General features: G+C 37.2%; 1 protein-coding gene across 2 annotated transcripts; it reads right to left on the reverse strand.

The window, feature by feature from the left end:
- Window positions 1-320: 320 nt before the first annotated feature.
- On the reverse strand, window positions 321-17,942 carry dtx2 (deltex 2, E3 ubiquitin ligase). 2 transcript variants are annotated; one of them, XM_058776794.1, is made up of 9 exons: window positions 17,138-17,942; window positions 15,020-15,608; window positions 11,824-11,882; window positions 8,130-8,267; window positions 5,884-5,951; window positions 5,425-5,586; window positions 4,461-4,622; window positions 4,100-4,189; window positions 321-1,884 (listed from the first exon to the last, which is right to left on the reverse strand). In XM_058776794.1, the coding sequence occupies exons 1-9, from the start codon at window positions 17,436-17,438 to the stop codon at window positions 1,624-1,626; spliced, it is 1,830 nt and encodes a 609-aa protein (XP_058632777.1). In that variant the 5' UTR covers window positions 17,439-17,942; the 3' UTR covers window positions 321-1,623. The 2 variants fall into 2 exon arrangements, with proteins under 2 accessions (XP_058632777.1, XP_058632778.1); XM_058776795.1 differs by lacking the exon at window positions 8,130-8,267.
- Window positions 17,943-18,274: the final 332 nt, after the last annotated feature.

Consider the following 18,274-nt stretch of genomic DNA (forward strand, 5'->3'; position numbering starts at 1 on the left):
CAATCAATATGATAGTATTTGCCGTACTGCATTTATGCAGATTGAAATTACACTTTAGAGAATAATGGGAACAAAGTACTTACATTTAAAGAAGATTTTCCGGACGTATTACAGTAATTAGAATTTTGTACTTAACTAATCCCAAAATCTTAAAAGTTTTTTTAAATAGATTTTTTTTTTTGGTGAAATGTGACCTTTTCTTGATATTACGGTTTGCTTTGGTGGCTTTCATTTCATTTTTGCTGCATCCAAATGCCTGACGATGCCTGGAGGAGCTCAGTGTTTCATAAAAGTGTTAACAAATAACAGAAACCAAAAAGTGTTGTTATATGGATTAATGTTTATTGCTGATTAGAAGTTGAATATATATTTATATATACAGTTGCATACATTGTAAAACCAAATATCCCATATTATAGAATATGAGATAATGAATGAATGAATGACTCCAGACTCGCAGTAGTAATGATCTTAATAATCTTAAAGACTGCTGATTGTCTCTGTGGCACCATCTAATACTGCAACTCAATGATAACGCTGAGGAATTGCACCTCTACACCTATTTTCAGGATCTGGACTACAATTAAATAAGCACTGATGTTTTTTTAAACAACATTACATAGTGTTGCCGAGCTGTTGAAAGTCTTGCACTTTTAAATAGATAAAATTCATTAACGTATATTCAAAAAAGGGGCTCATTGCAACAGAAAACGTATTAAGTGGAATCAAAAAATGAAAATTCTGCCATCACTGACTCACCCTCATGTCGTTCCAAACCTGTATGACTTTCTGTGGAAAATAAAAGATGATATTTTGATAAACGTTGGTAACCAAACAGTTTTGGTTCTCATTGGATTACATTGTAATTTTTGTCCTGCAAGTCGATGGGAACAAAAAACAATTGGTTAACAACACCTTCCAAAATAAAAAGCGAGTAAATGATGACAATTTACATTTCTGGATGGACTATCCCTTTTAAGTCCCTTATGACGGTAAACAAAATAACAAAAAAAGAAAAAGTAATAGCAGCAAGTGAACACCATCACCAATCTGACTTGAAAACCAAAAAAAAAAGAAAAATGAAGTAAACTGACAGCTGCAGATTGTGTAAAAGTGCCTTTCATTTCTGAAGCACAGTACTAGTAAAGATCTATGACTTGCATTGATGTGCAATTTTCACTGTATTCGTACTGCTTTTAAAGAAACACTGTATGCTTGATTCCCAGCAATAGTACAATGATCATAGTCGCAGATGCTCTACTGTAATGTAGTACGTCAGGAAGGACATCACAGCCCCTATGATGAATCATGTGTTGAGATGGGTGCCTAAATTGGCGTGTTTCCTCCTGGCACGAGATTCGTTCACCCTCATCAATCTAAAACATTAAGCCGAGCTATTCCTGCAGAACCATCTGTAGCTGCCTTTCAATACGGTGAAAGTAAAGATGACCACGAAGCATGTGACCCCACGTGTGCATTAATATTCTAGACTCAGCCGAAGAGTGGAAACGGATGGGGGAAGTTGCGTTCAACCACATTCGCATACATCCAACCAACAGCACAACTCCAGTTTTCCATTTTCATCAAGTTTTATTAGATCTACAGTAGATGGGACGGTCCGGTTCACATGGCTGAACCTTGAGCCCCTTGGCTCGAAGTGTCCCGTTTCAGGCAGTCCTCCGTCACGCCCTGTGACGCCAGTTCTGAGAGCACATTGTCCAGGTAGTTGGGGTCTGGGTAGCCGTGGCCGGAGACGTTGGACATCATCTCCGTCTTGTGGTGGATCTCGTTCCATATGACGGTGTCTGGCTCCCCTGTGGTGCTGGAAGTGCCCACAGTGAAGATGAGGCGCCGTGTCCACGCCACTTTCAGCAGCTCCAGCACCTGGAGACGGTTGGAAATGATCAGGACCCTCAGTTTTAAAGTAAACACAGTTTGCGGTTTGCTTTGAGAGGGAAACGCAAACCTGAGCATTGTGCAAAGATCAACATTAAACATAAATGCTGAGCAAGACCTGGTCGTGAGCCAAAACATACTGCATTTCTTTTGTTACTTCAATGCAGTATGGAATGATTTATTTTTGTTGCAAGAGAAATCACGTGCTGTTAAAACTCACATGGAATTTAATGAACTCTGTTAAAGGTTACAAAAACAAGAAATTAAGTTCTGTGGTTATCGGCAATCGATAAATGCTGGAGCTGAAACATTCTTTTAAACGTTTGACCTTGTATAAGGTTAGGACGCTCTGACGGAAGTGGAGGATTTTAGGGAATTTCAGACAAAGTTAACTACTGCTAGCTCACAACTATTACAGGGCTGAATAACAAAGATGGACCACTTTCCCTATTGGGTCAGTGATTTTTGTGTGTGTATATGCAATTTTTAGACCTAGCAAACTTAAAAAGCATCGTTCACTCAAAAATGAATATTCTGTCATCCTAAACCCGTAAGACTTCCATTTATCTTTGGAACACAAATGAAGAAATTTTTGATAATCTCTCATATCACTTGTGTTCATTCATTGAAAGTCTAAGTGATGCTTTAAAGGGATAGTTCACCCAGAAATGAAAATTCTGTCATTAATTATTCACCCTCAGGTTGTTCCAAACCTGTAAGACCTTTGCTCATCTTCGGAACACAAATGAAGATATTTTTGATGAAATCCAAGAACTTTCTGACACTGCATTGTTCAAATTGTTGAATAAAGTCGCTATTTTTGTTTTATTTGCACACAAAAAGTATTTGTAGCTTCATAAAATTAAGGTTGAACCACTGATGTCACATGGACTATTTTAACAATGTCCTTACTACCTCTCTGGCCCCTGAACATGGTAGTTGCGTAGCTGTCTATGGAGGGTCAGAAAGCTCTTGGACTTTATCAAAAATATCTTAATTTGTGTTCTGAAGATAAAAAAAGGTCTTATGGGTTTGGAACAAAATGAGGGTGAGCATTTAATGACAGAATTAAACTTTTTGGGTGAACAATCACTTTAAACAGTACATGAAGTGTATGTTCATAAGCCTTGGAAACTTCACAATTCGTAAGGATTACTTTTATGATGTCTTTATGCACTTTCTGAAGCTTGAAAATGTTGATTACCTAGACATGCTTTTAATGGAGAGATAAAAATGATTTGACTATTGAAAAAAATATCTTCATTTGTGAAGTCTGGAATGGGCAAATGGGTTTGGAACGACATGAGAGTGAGTAAATAATGTACTATCCCTTTAAATGTTTATTTTTCTGTGACATTTAGTTGCAAATTCAGCTTGTCAACTTTTTGAACCGCTATCACAGATAAGTTTTTTGTTGAAAACTGCAAGAATGACTTTGTTTTGCAATGTATGCCATCATCATCCAGTGTTTATGAATTTATTGCTAAATATTTCTTTTAAAAGTAACTATAACTATAATTTGGGAGTCATTTTTGCAAATTTTCTTTGTATAGAAATGTTAACATTTAATGAAAAAAAATCTTTAAACAAAAATTATACATTTCCAATTAGAGATTTCAAATTATAATTGTAAATAAATTAGAAATGTAAAATATAAAAAATAATGTATATGTATGTGTGTATGTATATATATATATATATATATTTATTTATTTTAATTTCTCCATATAGATAAGCATCAGTTTCAGATTTTTCACATGAATTTCCCCACAGTGACCAACAGAAAAGCTCATTTGACAGTGACTTCTGGGTGAGTGGTGCTTTGTTTATCAATACACTATTGACTGTTGGACCATGGTCCTTTTTTTAATGTTACCGCACCTTTAGTTACGTGTACTGAGCATTCAAATGTACATCTCTAGCAGCTGGCCATTTATTTTATTTATTTATTTTTTTAAAACTAGTAGTAGCCCGCTATATTTTTACACACAATGACATTTTAAAAGGCATGTTGGTGTCAGCGTGTGAATAGCAGCACCAAAAGCCAATGCTTGGTGAGTAACACGTAGTACTGGAACAGTTGATTCAGCAACTGAACGGTAATTTAACAGGTTTAATGTGTGAAAGAGGCTAGTGATTCAATATATTGACAAATGAGCATGGCATGAATCTTTATTTGAACTGGGTCAATTCCCTCCATTACCTTTCTTCCTTTGTCATTGTCAGGAAGGAAACAGAAGCGAGGGAATCCTCTGCACGTATATGGCTGCCCTGGGTTTGGGTGCTCAGGACCCTGCAGATAAAGAGTGCATTAAGATGATGAGTGCTCAGTGCGGGCCGAGGCAAGGATAAAACCATTTCCACACAAAGGAATGAGTCAGTTGTGCCCCTAACAAATGCAGTCTGCTGGATGAAAACATTTGGCTGGTTCATATGGACTTCTAGCACTTCATTCAGTTTATTTATTTACCTCTTCTAAAGAGGTTATTATTAAGAATCTACTTAAATCAGTGTGCAAATAAATATAAAATAGTACAGCACTACATCAGCTTGCCAAGTCAGACCTGTATTCCGGGCGGGATGTTGTAAATGATTTGTATAGTGCCGCAGTCCGGGTGTCCAGGCAAAGACTGAGGGATACTGTAAATCTCCATCTTGCCCTTGGGTTGAGTGCCGGTCTTCTCTCCGTAGATTGTCTTACATGAGGGGCACTGAAGACTCCCATCCTGCGGTGTAACGAAAGTGGGAGAAAATAAAAGGAACAGTTTACATGAAAATATTTGGAACTAATAAAAATGTTTGTAATTGCATGCACACATTGTCACTGTTGGAGTAATTCTAAAAATGCACACACTGATGTTCAAAAGTTTGGTGGTCAGGAAGATTTTTTGTTTATTTGACAAGGTCTGATTGACTGATTCACTGCCACTATTAAATTAACCAATAGTGACAGTGAAGACATTTATAATGTTACAAAAGATTTCGATTTGAAATAAATGCTGTTCTTTTGACATTTCTGTTCATCAAACAATCCTAAACACTGTATCATGGTTTTCACAAAATATTAAGCAGAACAACGGTTTTCAACATTAATAATAAGAAGAAATGTTTCTCGAGCAGCAAATCAGCATATGAGAATGACTTCTGAAGGATCATGTGACACTGAAGACTGGAGTAATGGCTGCTGAAAATTCAGCTTTACTGTCATAGGAATAAATTACATTTTAAAATCTAATATTACTGTATTTTTTGTCAAATAAATGTGGCCATAGTAAGCCTAAGGGACTTCTGAACGGTACAGTACAGTGGAATACTTTTAAAGGTATACTTCATCCAAAAACGTCGAATTCTATCATCATTTGCTCCAAGCTCACATTCCATATCCATTTTTGAATATTAACAGTATACCAATCTGTAACGAATCTTGGAGCTACCTTACAATAGTATAATATACAACTAAAAGAACTGATTTATTTGTTTAGCTCCCAAATCCATGCCAGTTAGAAGTGTTGGTAAGGAATTGCACACCTTGGTTCCATTGTTGTACATGGCCAGCATGCAGAGCATGTGGAAAGTGTGACCACATTTTGTGAGTTTTCCCACGGTGCTGGGCTGAAGAGACTGAGAGCACTCAGCTGGGACCTCATAACCAGACGGGCAGGACAGGCGCTCCATACAGATAATACAGTCCTGAAAGCACACATATCTCACAGGGCAAGGCATGGATAATATTTCCAGAAGAAGCATTAAACATATGGGTGAATGGCATAAAAATATGTACAGGTCATGTTGTATTTTAGGACCATTACGTAGGAAAAACTGCATAATAGTCATGAAAATAAATGTAAAAACTGTCCAGAAATGGTCATTATTTTCTTTAAGAGAAATATTTCGCTCCATTTAATTATGGGATAAAACATGACCTGTGATATTTACCCATTTATGCTAGTACAAAAGGTGTTATAGGACCATGAACTTTAAATATACCTCATCTGGGACCACAGGCACTTTCTCCATGTATTTCTTAATGACTTCTTCAGGTTTCTGAGCTGGTGCTAAGGACATAAATAAGACAGACCGTAACCTACACGAGTCCAATAAATATAACGCATTCAAAATCAAATGTTATAACATGATTACATTTTGTTAAAGACACCTTGAAAGCTTAAATTACAATGTTGTGGCTTGTAGAGCCATATACTGTATGTCTGTCAGCTAGGCTGTGCGTTCAGTTGCACTACACATTTTTGGCCAATCAAAATGAATCCTTCCTCATAATACCACCTGTAATAAACAAATCATTGTGACTCATCAAAAGCCAATTGGATTTATTATTATTATCATTTTTTTAATAATCAATATGTCCCACCAAAAGTTCATGTTTCAAGCCATTTTGTGGGTTATTTAACATCTTCACCTTTACGATATTTGCTCTCTAAAGTAAATTTTTTTATATATAATTAATTATACATAGGCATAAACACTTTGACTATTTGTGCATTATGCAGAAACTTAATAATGATGTTTATTTGAACACAAACTCCTTCTGTATCATTAATGTAGAATGCTATGTTTGTTTTGGTTTCTAAATGACCAAATACATTATGGAAATGTGTTTTGGTAGGAAGCTGTGAGACATGCTCTGACATCGGTTTCCATCATATTTCCATGGAACAACCACCAAATACCAAAGGCAATAATGTTTGCTCTAGACTTCCTGAATCAGAGTTTGCTCTAATGAGAGCATTTTTATGCATTATCGTACACTGATTATAAAGCTGACACATATAAGCTCATGTAAACACAAGCTTATTTAAATTTTCCCCAAGAAAAGATTGAGCAAAACCAATTAAAAACTCTTTATTTTTTTGCGCATCAATCCCTAAGGGGATAAAGTGATGGGGGGGAAAAAATTGGGAGATGGGAGGAAAAAAGAATATTTCAATGCGTTTACATTCACTCATGCAAAACTTTTGCATTCGCTCAAGAAACTTTGTGTTCATTTGTAAAAGCACTGAAATATTGTTTTTCCTCCAGTCTCATATTCTGTCCATCACCATTTTCACAAAGTGAACCCAAAAGCACTTCTTTCCTTTCCATCACCATATCCCTTTAATGAAATTTGCAAAATAGTTATTTTGCTCTTAGGAAAATAAGAACATAGCATTAAAAATAAATTGTTCCATTTTATAATTAAACATACTACTACTACTACTACTAGTACTAATACACCATTTGCTAAATAACAGTTTATTAGTGTAAGAACTTAAATAATGTGGCTTAAATAGTGTAAATAATGTCCATGTATCAGCCATTTTACAGAAACTTTGAAGGTGGCTCATCCAATCAGAATTTAGAGTCAGAAATATCTGTTATAAGGCTTTTCTTAAAGGAACAGTTCACCCAAACTCACACTCATGTCGTTCCAAACCTGTGTAAGTTTCTTTCTAATGTTAAATACAAAAGATGATGTTTTGAAGAATTATAAAAAAAAATTATTTAAAAAAACGGTTGGTTATGTTCAACATAAGAAAGAAACTCACACAGGTTTGGAACGTCATGAGAGAGAGTAAATGATGACTACATTTTCATTTCTGGTGAACTATTTCTTTAATCAGTCACTTTTTGATGCTCATCAGCCTTTTACATACCGTATCAAAGCACACACATCCCGGTGTTAGTTTTTAGAGTTGTCAGACAATGTTTTAGTAAGCTGATATTAAAGCAGTAAACTAACATTGCTTGTGAGTGTCAGTCTGAACCTAATATCCATCTTCTGCATTAAAGACATTAAAATAATGGCATTAACAACAACACAAGTTATATAGGGTTAGAGAGAAAGAAAAACAGACCAGCGAACAATTGTTATTCCATAAACCCCCCAGCAGACATCTGTCTGCAGTGTCCCACAGGTGAGCAGGCAGGTGTCAAGCCGAATACCATCAATAGTGCATTCATTATGTGATCGGGAGGATGGAAGCAAGACAGCATTAACATGAAATGGGTGAAAACATGGCAGCCGAAGCAAGCGATAAACAGCAAAACATAAACATCTTGCAATGGCCAGAAGGAGCATGTCAGAATGAAGCTGAAGTACCAAACCCCTTGAGGAAAATATAAACGGAAAATAGAATGGTAAGAAAAACAGCAATTAAAAAAAGGACAGGAGCTGCAGCAGTTTGCAGGCCAGTGGAGGGCAGGTTCGGTCGAGCTGGTTGGCGGTGCTTAACTACCTGTCCTGGACTGTCTCTTTGCCCTCTTATCGGAGCTGGGCTGGCTTTTGGTGGGCCTGCTGGAGCCACTCTGGGAGAAGGGGGCGGTCAAGAAGCGAACTCCCAGTCCTGCAGCTGACATCAAAATGGAAGCCATGCCTGGAACAGCCAGAGGCCATGTGGAGACATGCAGGAGGAAGGGAGGAGGAGGAGGAGGAGGAGGAGTGAAGGAAAGGAAGAGTAATGAGCCAAGAGTGGAGAGGCCAACCACAAGTGAGGCATGCTCTGATGAGGTCAAGAAAAGTTTAGGGTCCTACTTACTGCAGAGGAAACAATATCAGTCCAGCTATAGATGCTGACTACAATCCCACCTGCTCTTGATATTTATCTAGGACTAAATACGCTAAATGCAGTACACAGACTCCGATGCGCTTCAGAGACTAACTGTGATCCGATCGCTCAAACCACCTTCAGGAGGAAACACGGGTCTCTTTTGGCTATCTGAATATTTGCATAAAGTCTGGTCCATGTTGACAAGAAGAGACCATCTGATTGACAACCACAAATCAAGCTGCTTTTAAGTGACATTTAGGAATTTTGAAATCCTTTACACCATAATAACAGACCAGCATGAAAAGTGAATGCTTCCTGATGCATCACCAACAAGATTAAAGCAGCACAGGGTTTTAACCTTGTGTCTTTAAATGAACCAACAAAAACCTGAACATAAGCATAACATTTTTAAGAGAGCAAGACTTCTGAAGTTATAACTATTTCGTCTTGAGATCCATGTTGTGAAAAGCATCTGGTTGGGGTCAGATGGACCCAAATTAGTGTAATTATACAGTACATTAAGACAATTAGCCATTTAGGCAATCCACCAACAAACTGATTATAAAGATAATCAATCATAATTTTGCACATTCCTTAGTTACACAGGCACAATACCATGCAAAATATTAAAGGGATAGTTCAGTCATTTACTCGCTCTCATGTGGTTCCAAACTAGGGCTGTACACTACTGGAAAATGACATGTGATAAACTTCTTGGGGGGAAAAAAACTTGAGAAAATTCTGGCTGTTCATACAAACGTTTTACAATAATCAACTCAAACCTCTTTCAGTAACTATTTCAGAGGTTTTTTTTTTGTTTAGTTTTTTCCACTTTTCATAGGTTAATCATATAAAGCAACTGTGTTTCTTCAAAAGACTTTGAGTAAACAACTTAATTCATATGGATTTCATATAGATCATATTGTCTTTATGAACTTTTTGAAGCGTCAACGTTTTGGTGGAATTGACATTTCATTAAAAAACTAAATCTTTTTTCGAATATCTTATGGGCTTGAAACTACTTGAGGGTGATTAAATGATCAATTTTCATTTTTGGGTTAACGATTCCTTTAACATTCGATGTTCAAACAACTAATAATTATACCAATGTTGTAACTCTCACAAAACTCAGATCACCCATCTAAACATTTGTGTTTGGATCACCCAATTCTGACTTTAATCCTAAATTTAGCCCAACCGATATATCTTTTAGCCGATATTATCGGCCGATATGAGCCTGTCGCAGATATATTGGTATAAGCGAATATGCCGCCAATACGAATTTTTTTTTATAGAACATATAACGCAGATTAAATGCTTCTGAATGGTGTATTTACTTACTTTGTCCAGCAGTGCGTTCTCTATTGTTTGCTACTGGTGACCCAGGTCAGTGTAGAGATGCGCGGATGAGCTCAAACCCGAGTCGGCTGCTTCAAATAAATTATCCGCCCTCCACCCACCCGCACCTATATTTGATTGTCACATTACAATGATTCTAATTCTTAGTTTTGCATGATGATATGATGAATGGATGGTTCATTTTTAACGGAAGATTCAGTGACGTTGCAGCTGATCTGCGCATCAGGGCACACGGCCACCGGAGCTGATCGCAGCCACTCAGTCAATGCTGATGTTTATACCGGCCATGCCGCAGCCCAGAACGTTTCCTAACTGGATGTCTACACCGCATGTGAGCGGCGCAACAAAATACAATAGAACCCACAAAGCGACACGACAAATCCCCGACAGTAAACTGATGCCTTGTTCTATTTATGACGTACTGACACAAAGTTCGAATGATTTTCAACGGTCGCTTTGGCGCATCCTGTTGCAGTGCAGACATGGTGTGTCAGCATAGTTTGTCAGTACAGTCAATAATGTAGCAGATTGAAAAGTTAGTACCTTTCTGCAGTCCAATAGATGGCAGTGCGGTGGCGGCTTGAGTCGGTTGAATGTTGATTTAACGCTACGTTGTCACCTAGTTAAAGAGACTCAATGCTAAAGTAAATAAACAACAATGTCCCTGTCTTTTACTTTCATAATGAGCTTATCATAGTCATTTGCTACATTAGTAGGGCCCTGTGATTTCCGCGATGCAGAAAACTTGGACGGAATCGTGGAATCCAGTCATAAAAACGGAATTTACTGCATAACGCGGAATTTCATGGAATTTGTCTTATTTTTGATGAATAAATAAAAAACAGGTCAGTACACTTAAAGCAAATCGCAATATAGACTAGTGTCTGTGAATATTAAACTGCAAAAAGACTTAGGCTATTTAAATATGAATCCTCATGTTCTGCATGTTCATTTGATTACCAGAAAACACACAACACAGAATCTGTGAAAAAATATTAGTCATTATTATTATTTATTAATTTTAGATGTTTACATTTGGAAAACTCGCTTGCCCTACACGGTTACCTTGTTTATTTTCTTAATTCAAATTATATGTATTTTGTTCTATTTGTGTTTTTTAAGTTATTTATAATAAGTGAAGTTTACTGTTAAGTGCACTGATGTCAGAATCATTTTGAATAATAAAGTTTATTGTTAAATTGTTAAATACCCTGCCTCCATTACATAGGCCTATGTTTGTCCTCATTATAAGTGTTTGATCACCACATTTGAGTTATCATTGCAAAAAATGTGTTTATGTATATTTATATATATTGTATTTATGTATACTGTATTCTATATACAGTACCAGTCAAAAGTTTGGACACACGTACTATAATATAGCCTACACAAAGAATATCGGCCGATATATCAATATCGGTCTTTTTTTACTCCCTAATATTGGTATCGGCCCCCAAAAAAACCATATCGCTCGGGCTCTACTGATCACGCCACCTTCAATCTAGCGAAAACTACATTGGAAATGTCACTTTGTCCCAGATCTGTCTTTCTTTTCCCCCCGAATGCCTCATTCATCTTAGTGCAGCAGCTGTCAGCTACGAGAACAACAGATATCCAACATCCCCAGACACGCACCATTAGCTTGAAACTCATGAAAGGCGAGCTCTTTCAAAGCACACCAACTCAAAACCCACAAACTGGTGACTCAATGAAGCCACTAATGTCATAAACTGATTTGTGACAAGCAGCTGATGTAAGACAAAAACATCAAGGTGGAATCAATATACCACAAGTCTGATGCATGAATAGACTTGTGACACATTCACTGAAGAATGCCAAAACTAACTTCACTGACTATCACTGCTCTGGGAAACGTTTGTGTGGTTCATACTGACACTCCCAACAAACAGTTCAGCTGCTACTGCAGCATCAAACACCTTTCTGGGATGAGGAGAAGGAGAGCCCAGTGCATCATTGCACGGATTTTCTCTGGAGTAGCATGTGTGACGGGTGAGTGCTGTACCTGCCAGTGCAGAGTTCACATTACTGGATCCGTTCATGTGCAGAGGGATGGTTGGGATGCTGTGGAGTCAGAAACATAGATACTTTAATGCATGTAGACATTAATGCATGAGAACAAAAGCTTTTCACAATGACCTACACTCCCATTACGGAAGCTGTGTCATGTTCTTTTTATGATACAAAAGAGAGAGGGAATTGAGTTAGTTGAGATTCCTGTTGACGACATAAAGCTAAAATGAAAGCAAGATACTGTCCAAGGAAATTCCCCAGCCTTCTCAAGCAGTCATGGTGTAATTCATGCTATGCCATCTGATATGTCTTTTACACGACCTTTTCAAAGGCTTAGGTCAGTAAGATTTTTTTTAGAAGCAATGCATGCTTTTATTCAGCAAGGATGCATTATAAGACATATTTCAAAAAGTTTCTATTTCAAACAAATGTGATCTTATCGTATCTTTAAAAAAAAAAATGTATCACAGTTTCCACAAAAACATTAAGTAGCAACTGTTTTCAACATTCAAAATAAGAAATATTTCTTAAACACCAAAAGAAATCAGCATATTAGAATGATTTCTGATGGATGATGTGACTCTGAAGACTGGAGTAATGGCTGCTGAAAATTCATTTATTTATTCAAATTTATAATTTGAATAAATTTCAAATTTTAAAATTTGAAATTTATTCAAAATAAAACACATTTTAAAATATATTCAAATAGAAATCACTTATTTTAAACTGTAATAATATTTCACAATATTTCTCTCTAACTATTTATTTAGATAAAGCAAATACAGCCTTGGTGTTCATAAAAGAATTCTTTAAAAATATAAAAAATATGTTAAAGACCCTATACTTTTGAACGGAGTGTATATGCACATACTTTGAGTGCATAAGAAGGAAATAAATTGAATTAAAGCAACCAATAATTTAAATAAATAAAATAAATTTAATAACCAATAAATATATATATATATTTTCACGGGTTGATTTGACAGTAGTTTACAATCATAATGGCAGGTATCAAGTCATGTGATCTCGACCACTCATATGGAGAATAAAGCTTAAACAAATCAGAAATCATTTTAATAAGGAGAATGATGAGAACTTTATCTTAACACAAATGTCATATTTTCTAATTTTCAAATAACAAGACTTTTTTTTTTTAAGTAAGTGACAGTCAAGAGAATGAAACTCAACAAATAAGTACTTTTAAAATATTGATTTGATGCATAACCTGAAAGAACAACATTCCAGGAAATATGTGTATTACAGCAAAATAACAAATGTGACCCTGGACCACAAAACCAGTCTTAAGTGGCAATTTTTCAAAATTGAGATTTATACATCATCTGAAAGCTGAATAAATAAGTTTTCCATTGATGTATGGTTTGTTAGGATCAAACAATATTTGGCCGAGATACAACTACTTGAAAATCTGGAATCTGAGGGTGCAAAAAAATCAAAATATTGAGAAAATCTCTTTAAAGTTGTCCAAAATGAAGTTCTTAGCAATGCATATTACCAACCAAAAATTAAGTTTTGATACATTTATGGTAAGAAATTTACAAAATATCTTCATGGAACATAATCTTTACTTAATATCCTAATGATTTTTGGCATAAAAGAAAAATCGATAATTTTGACCCATACAATGTATTTTTGACTATTGCTACAAATATACCCCAGCGACTTAAGACTGGTTTTGTGGTCCAGGGTCACAAATGTAAAGTAAATCCAACTGATTTATGCAAATTTAAAACATGAGCAGCTAAACTTCATTTAAGGTGTTTCTCTAACTATTTTAATCTTCTGTTTTCCTTACAATACTACTTTGGTTCAATATAAAGACACAGGAATTACAGCTCGCATGACACTCCCACAGTGATCTGAGAATCTCATGACACTTGGGTGTGATGAGGCTAAATGCCAGAAAATTTCCATCATTCCTCACTGTGTAACACTGTGCAGGATGAATTAAACAACAAAACTGAAACCCTAAATATGAGCATATCTGAACTTCAGCTAGCAACACTAAGAAGTTATGCACGCTCTGTCCAGATGCTGTCTTTTATTGCTTATGTTTTACTATTAAGCTTGTGTTTTTTTTGGTTTTGACTTCAGCTGAGACTGTTCATTTCAAGAGTAATCATGACATATCATTACTTAAGGTGTACTTTGTCCACTTGTTAATGAATCTAAGGTCTCACAAGCTCAGATAGACATGGATGTTTGTGCAAGTCGACTGTGTGAATGAGGACTGAGAGAGGCATGCGTAAAAACAGACATTTCCTGGTTCCTTTCAGCCTAATTTTCCAGAAGAGAACAATAACAAAATCTGGGTCTTCCCCTTTCATTCAGCACAGTAAGTGCAGACTTGCTCTTCTCCATGTGTCCTAAAGATCCACACAGAGGGAAGGATACGACACCATTACACAGAGGAACAGCCAATTATAGTATCGGGACAAAAGGAAGGATGATCATTAAAATCAGTCCAGGCTGAGAAAAGAAATTAGCATGCTGTCATACTGGTTTTCATGCTTACTTTTTGCATATTTTCACGTGTATTACTTCCATTGCAAATTTCTTAGGCAACCACAGAATTTTCATTTTAGGGCAATTTGTCTCTTTAACATGGGTAAATTTTAAGTTTGCCACTTGGTTTTGTGTTAGTACCTATTTATTACACAGTAATTACGTAGTAAGTACATACTACCTCCAGAAAGGACTATAAAATAAAGTGCTACTACAGTTTTTCCTGCCCTTTTTCAACTAAAGAACTTATCCAAATTACTGTTTGCAGTAATCACAATTATGCTTATTAATACAAATGGAGTCTGCTACTACAAAGTACACAAGAGGACAGACACAATGACAGGAAGGAGAAGAGCACAGTAGCTGATGTAATAAAACCTTTAGACCTTTGGTGTCATCTGAAACTCTGCAGGTCAAACATCTTGTTTCCTTATCACGACTAAAAGCCGGTTGAGTATTTTTAAACTGCTCTCTGTGGGAGGACTTCCATGCTTGTGCAAAGTCCTTGAAAATATAGCTAAAATATTTGTTCCTTTTACAAAAAAAAAATACTATGGTGGTTCCACGATACAGTAAAGGTATCTAATGGTAAATATAGAAATACAATATCAAATAAGGGATAACATGCATTCTTTCAACTTCTGAACTAGGCCTAGTAGTCTTACCTTAAGCCATTTGCATGGTGACCAAAAGCCTGTGGCGGTCCTGAAGGATGAGCCACCGAGGTGGGGGTGCTCCATGGGCCGTTCCATAACAAGTTCCCCATGGAGAGGGGTCTTCTGGGGTAGGGCGAGTAGGCTGAAGAGGAACTGGTTCCAGGAAGTCTTCCATGCTGGGGCTGGAGGCTGGGCCGGTTGACCTGCCCCGCAGTGAAGGAATGCCGTGACCGGCTCAGCATGGGTCCGGTGGTGCTGCTATTGCTCAAGCATTGGTGACAGGTACAGGCCGGGCCCGAGTGAATAACCGAACCGGAAGCGAGAGGATACGGCACGCTACCTTGCCGCCTGACGCGTCGTCTGTAGCTGGTGGACTTGTTGACTTGCTCCAGAGCAGTGAGGTCCACAATGTAGTTGTAGCCGTGTGAGGTCAGGTCAGCTGTGGCCTGCCCTGCCTGGTAGCTGTGCTCCAGCAAGATGGAGGTTCGGATCTCATAGGCCGTCCACCCTCCTTCATCATTGGCCCACTCCCAAAGAACCCCGCTGCCCAGAGCAGAGGACTGCGGGAACAGGGATCGCCGCACAGCGCGTATCTTTCCTACAAAGGGTTAAAGAAAAAATTCACAGTAATTGGCACGAGATCATTATCATTCCAAAAAACATTTACACATTTCACAACCACAACAAAGTGCTTCTCTTCTAAAACAAATGTGAAAACAGTGGTTTTTAAATCACAAAATATGCTGTGCATCCTGTCGGAATCTGTTAGCTTATTTCCTGAGATTTTTGTCACCTCTTTCCTGTTCTTTTCCGTAGAGACCACAGGTGTCGAAAACCATTCAAACATCCCCAAAAACAACTCTAATCTCCAGTTAACAGACCCAACGCTATTTTATATATATATGTATAGCCTATGTGTCATACTGCAGAACTACACAGCTTTACCCAGAGGGTTTAATGACCTGTTATCAAGGATGAAGCATAAATATCATACATTTAGAGCAACTGAATTTCAGCCAGGATTCACAATAGGCTTCTTTCATTCTGTAGATTATAAAGACACATCCTTGACAACTGATAACACTATATCAATAAGTGTGTCTTCTTAACACTCATACAGTAAAGAACTGTGGCGGTACAGATGATCTTTCAAAATCTAGTATGAACTGCAGGTATTATGTGTTCTTAGAAACTTCATCAGTGTATTAATGCAAAAAAAGTCTACATACCGCTATAAAGAATTATCAAAAACAAGTAGGCTATTATTAAATATCAAATATCTCTCTCTTTCTATATACATGGCTTAAAATGATTTTTTAAAGGAAAATAATACTTTTAATATTATTTCATATGAAAAATGATAATTTATTTACATATGAGCAAAGATGCATTAAGTTCATCAAAAGTGACAGTAAAAAACATTCATTATTTTACAAAGGACTTCAATTTCAAATTTGATTCAACAATGTTTTTTTTTTTTTTTCAAACTTAGTATTCATCAAAGAATACTGAAAAAAATAAGCTACTTGATGAGATTTCAACACTGATATAATAATAAATGTTTCTTGAGAACCAAAATAAATTATTTCTGAAGGATTGTGTGACCCTGAGGACTGAAGTTATGGCTGCTGAAAATACAGATTTGCCATCACAGGAATAAATCACATTTTAAAATATATAGAAATGGTTCTAATATTTTGGAGTTTTACTATTTATTTTGATCAAATATATGCAGCCTTGGTGAACAGTAGCAACGTATCTACTCCATATATATGCATGAATAAATAAATAAATAAATATCAGACACCATCTGACCAAAGATGGACCAAAGTTGACTCTACAATGTACTTCCAATTAACTTCTGAGAATACCGTGACAACGCTCATGTCATTTCATAAGATATCAATCTTCAATGAATGCAGTTAGGTACTAGCAGAAAAACACCAACAAGTACTATGGTACTAGCATATTTTGGGATATGTAAGTCCATAGTAGTCTGAGGCTTCCTGTAGATGCACAATGATTCATATTCAGCACAGTCTCAACCACTACACCACCACAGCACTATGGGTAACTCTTCCTCATCAGTAGTGTGGCGAAACAGATGTCTGAGGTGGTCCCACTCACCAGTGTCCTGTCTGAACTGTTTGAAGTTGGGGATGTCGATGATGTACGCAGACAGGCTGGGGTCTGCCTGTGCCAGACAGATGCCGTTGATGTTGGCTCCTCTCTGGAGACACTGCTCGATGTAGCTGCTCACCTGTCCGGTGTAGGGCCTCCAGAAGCCCAGATCATCCTGCCATTCCCAAACCACCGCCATCGGCTGAGCCTGTCCCGGCACTCCAGACGAGGAAGACGACGGTGATGCGAATGATGGTCCGTTTCTAGATCCACTTCCTCCGGAATGGAAACTGGAGCCTGTTGCCATTTTGTCTGTTAAGAAAAGATCTCAAGCGCCTGCTGGCGATCTTAAAATAAGCGATCTGGCCCAGCTAACAACAACAACACCCTTTCAGTTTCACCTGATTCACATCCAGCTAGCCAGCTAACTAGTCGTATTCAGTAAGAGATCGATCAATATCGTCACTGCAGGGTTTTAATCAGAAGTACGCGTTTATTAACCGCAGATTTGACCATAAAGCCACTGACGTCGCATCATCTTGTAAGGCTGCTGGAGTCGCAGCTTCAGACTAACGTTAGCCGCGTCTCGCTCTCCTCTTCGCCATTCAGTGCGTTACCGTATATAAACCTGAATTATGAGATATAACGGTGACTATTTAGTAGGCAGCAGACTAGAGTTGTCAGGTCGCGAATAAAAACACACCACTCGACATGATTTGTGTAAGTACGCTGTGGTGATTTCCTCGCCTGCGGTGTGTGTTTGTGTGGCTGCTGGTAGATTCCCATAGATACACACCGTGAAGCCGGACACAGAACACACCCCGCTGGAAATCTGGCTTTACTGTTTCCGTCATTTTTTAAAAGTTTAAAATAAAAATAAAATGCTTTATTTTTACGCTTTATAAATTGATATACTTTTCTTCTGGTGCTATTATTGCTTGCCGTTAATCGCAAATATTAAAACTTGTCTCTGGTAAATAATGGCTGTACGGCGGATGACTTTTATTTTGAAAGCATTTATAAGCCAAGTTGACAAATAGAAAACTAAAGGTCCCTCTACACTTTTTAGAAAGAAGTAACGTAATACTTGTGTTACACAACTTGTTTGTCCGAGTAATCCAATGGTCATTTTTTTAACAGTTT

This window comes from Onychostoma macrolepis, chromosome 05, assembly GCF_012432095.1.
Source record: "Onychostoma macrolepis isolate SWU-2019 chromosome 05, ASM1243209v1, whole genome shotgun sequence".
Lineage (NCBI taxonomy): Eukaryota > Metazoa > Chordata > Actinopteri > Cypriniformes > Cyprinidae > Onychostoma > Onychostoma macrolepis.

Excerpts from the sequence above, each read along its gene's own strand:
- dtx2 (XM_058776794.1), bottom strand. The coding sequence starts at position 17,438 with ATGGCAACAGGCTCCAGTTTCCATTCCGGAGGAAGTGGATCTAGAAAC. Across the intron at positions 5,952-8,129 it reads AAAGAGACAGTCCAGGACAG|CACCAGCTCAGAAACCTGAA; the intron begins GTAGTTAAGCAC and ends TTATGTCCTTAG. Across the intron at positions 4,623-5,424 it reads TGTACAACAATGGAACCAAG|GATGGGAGTCTTCAGTGCCC; the intron begins GTGTGCAATTCC and ends GTTACACCGCAG.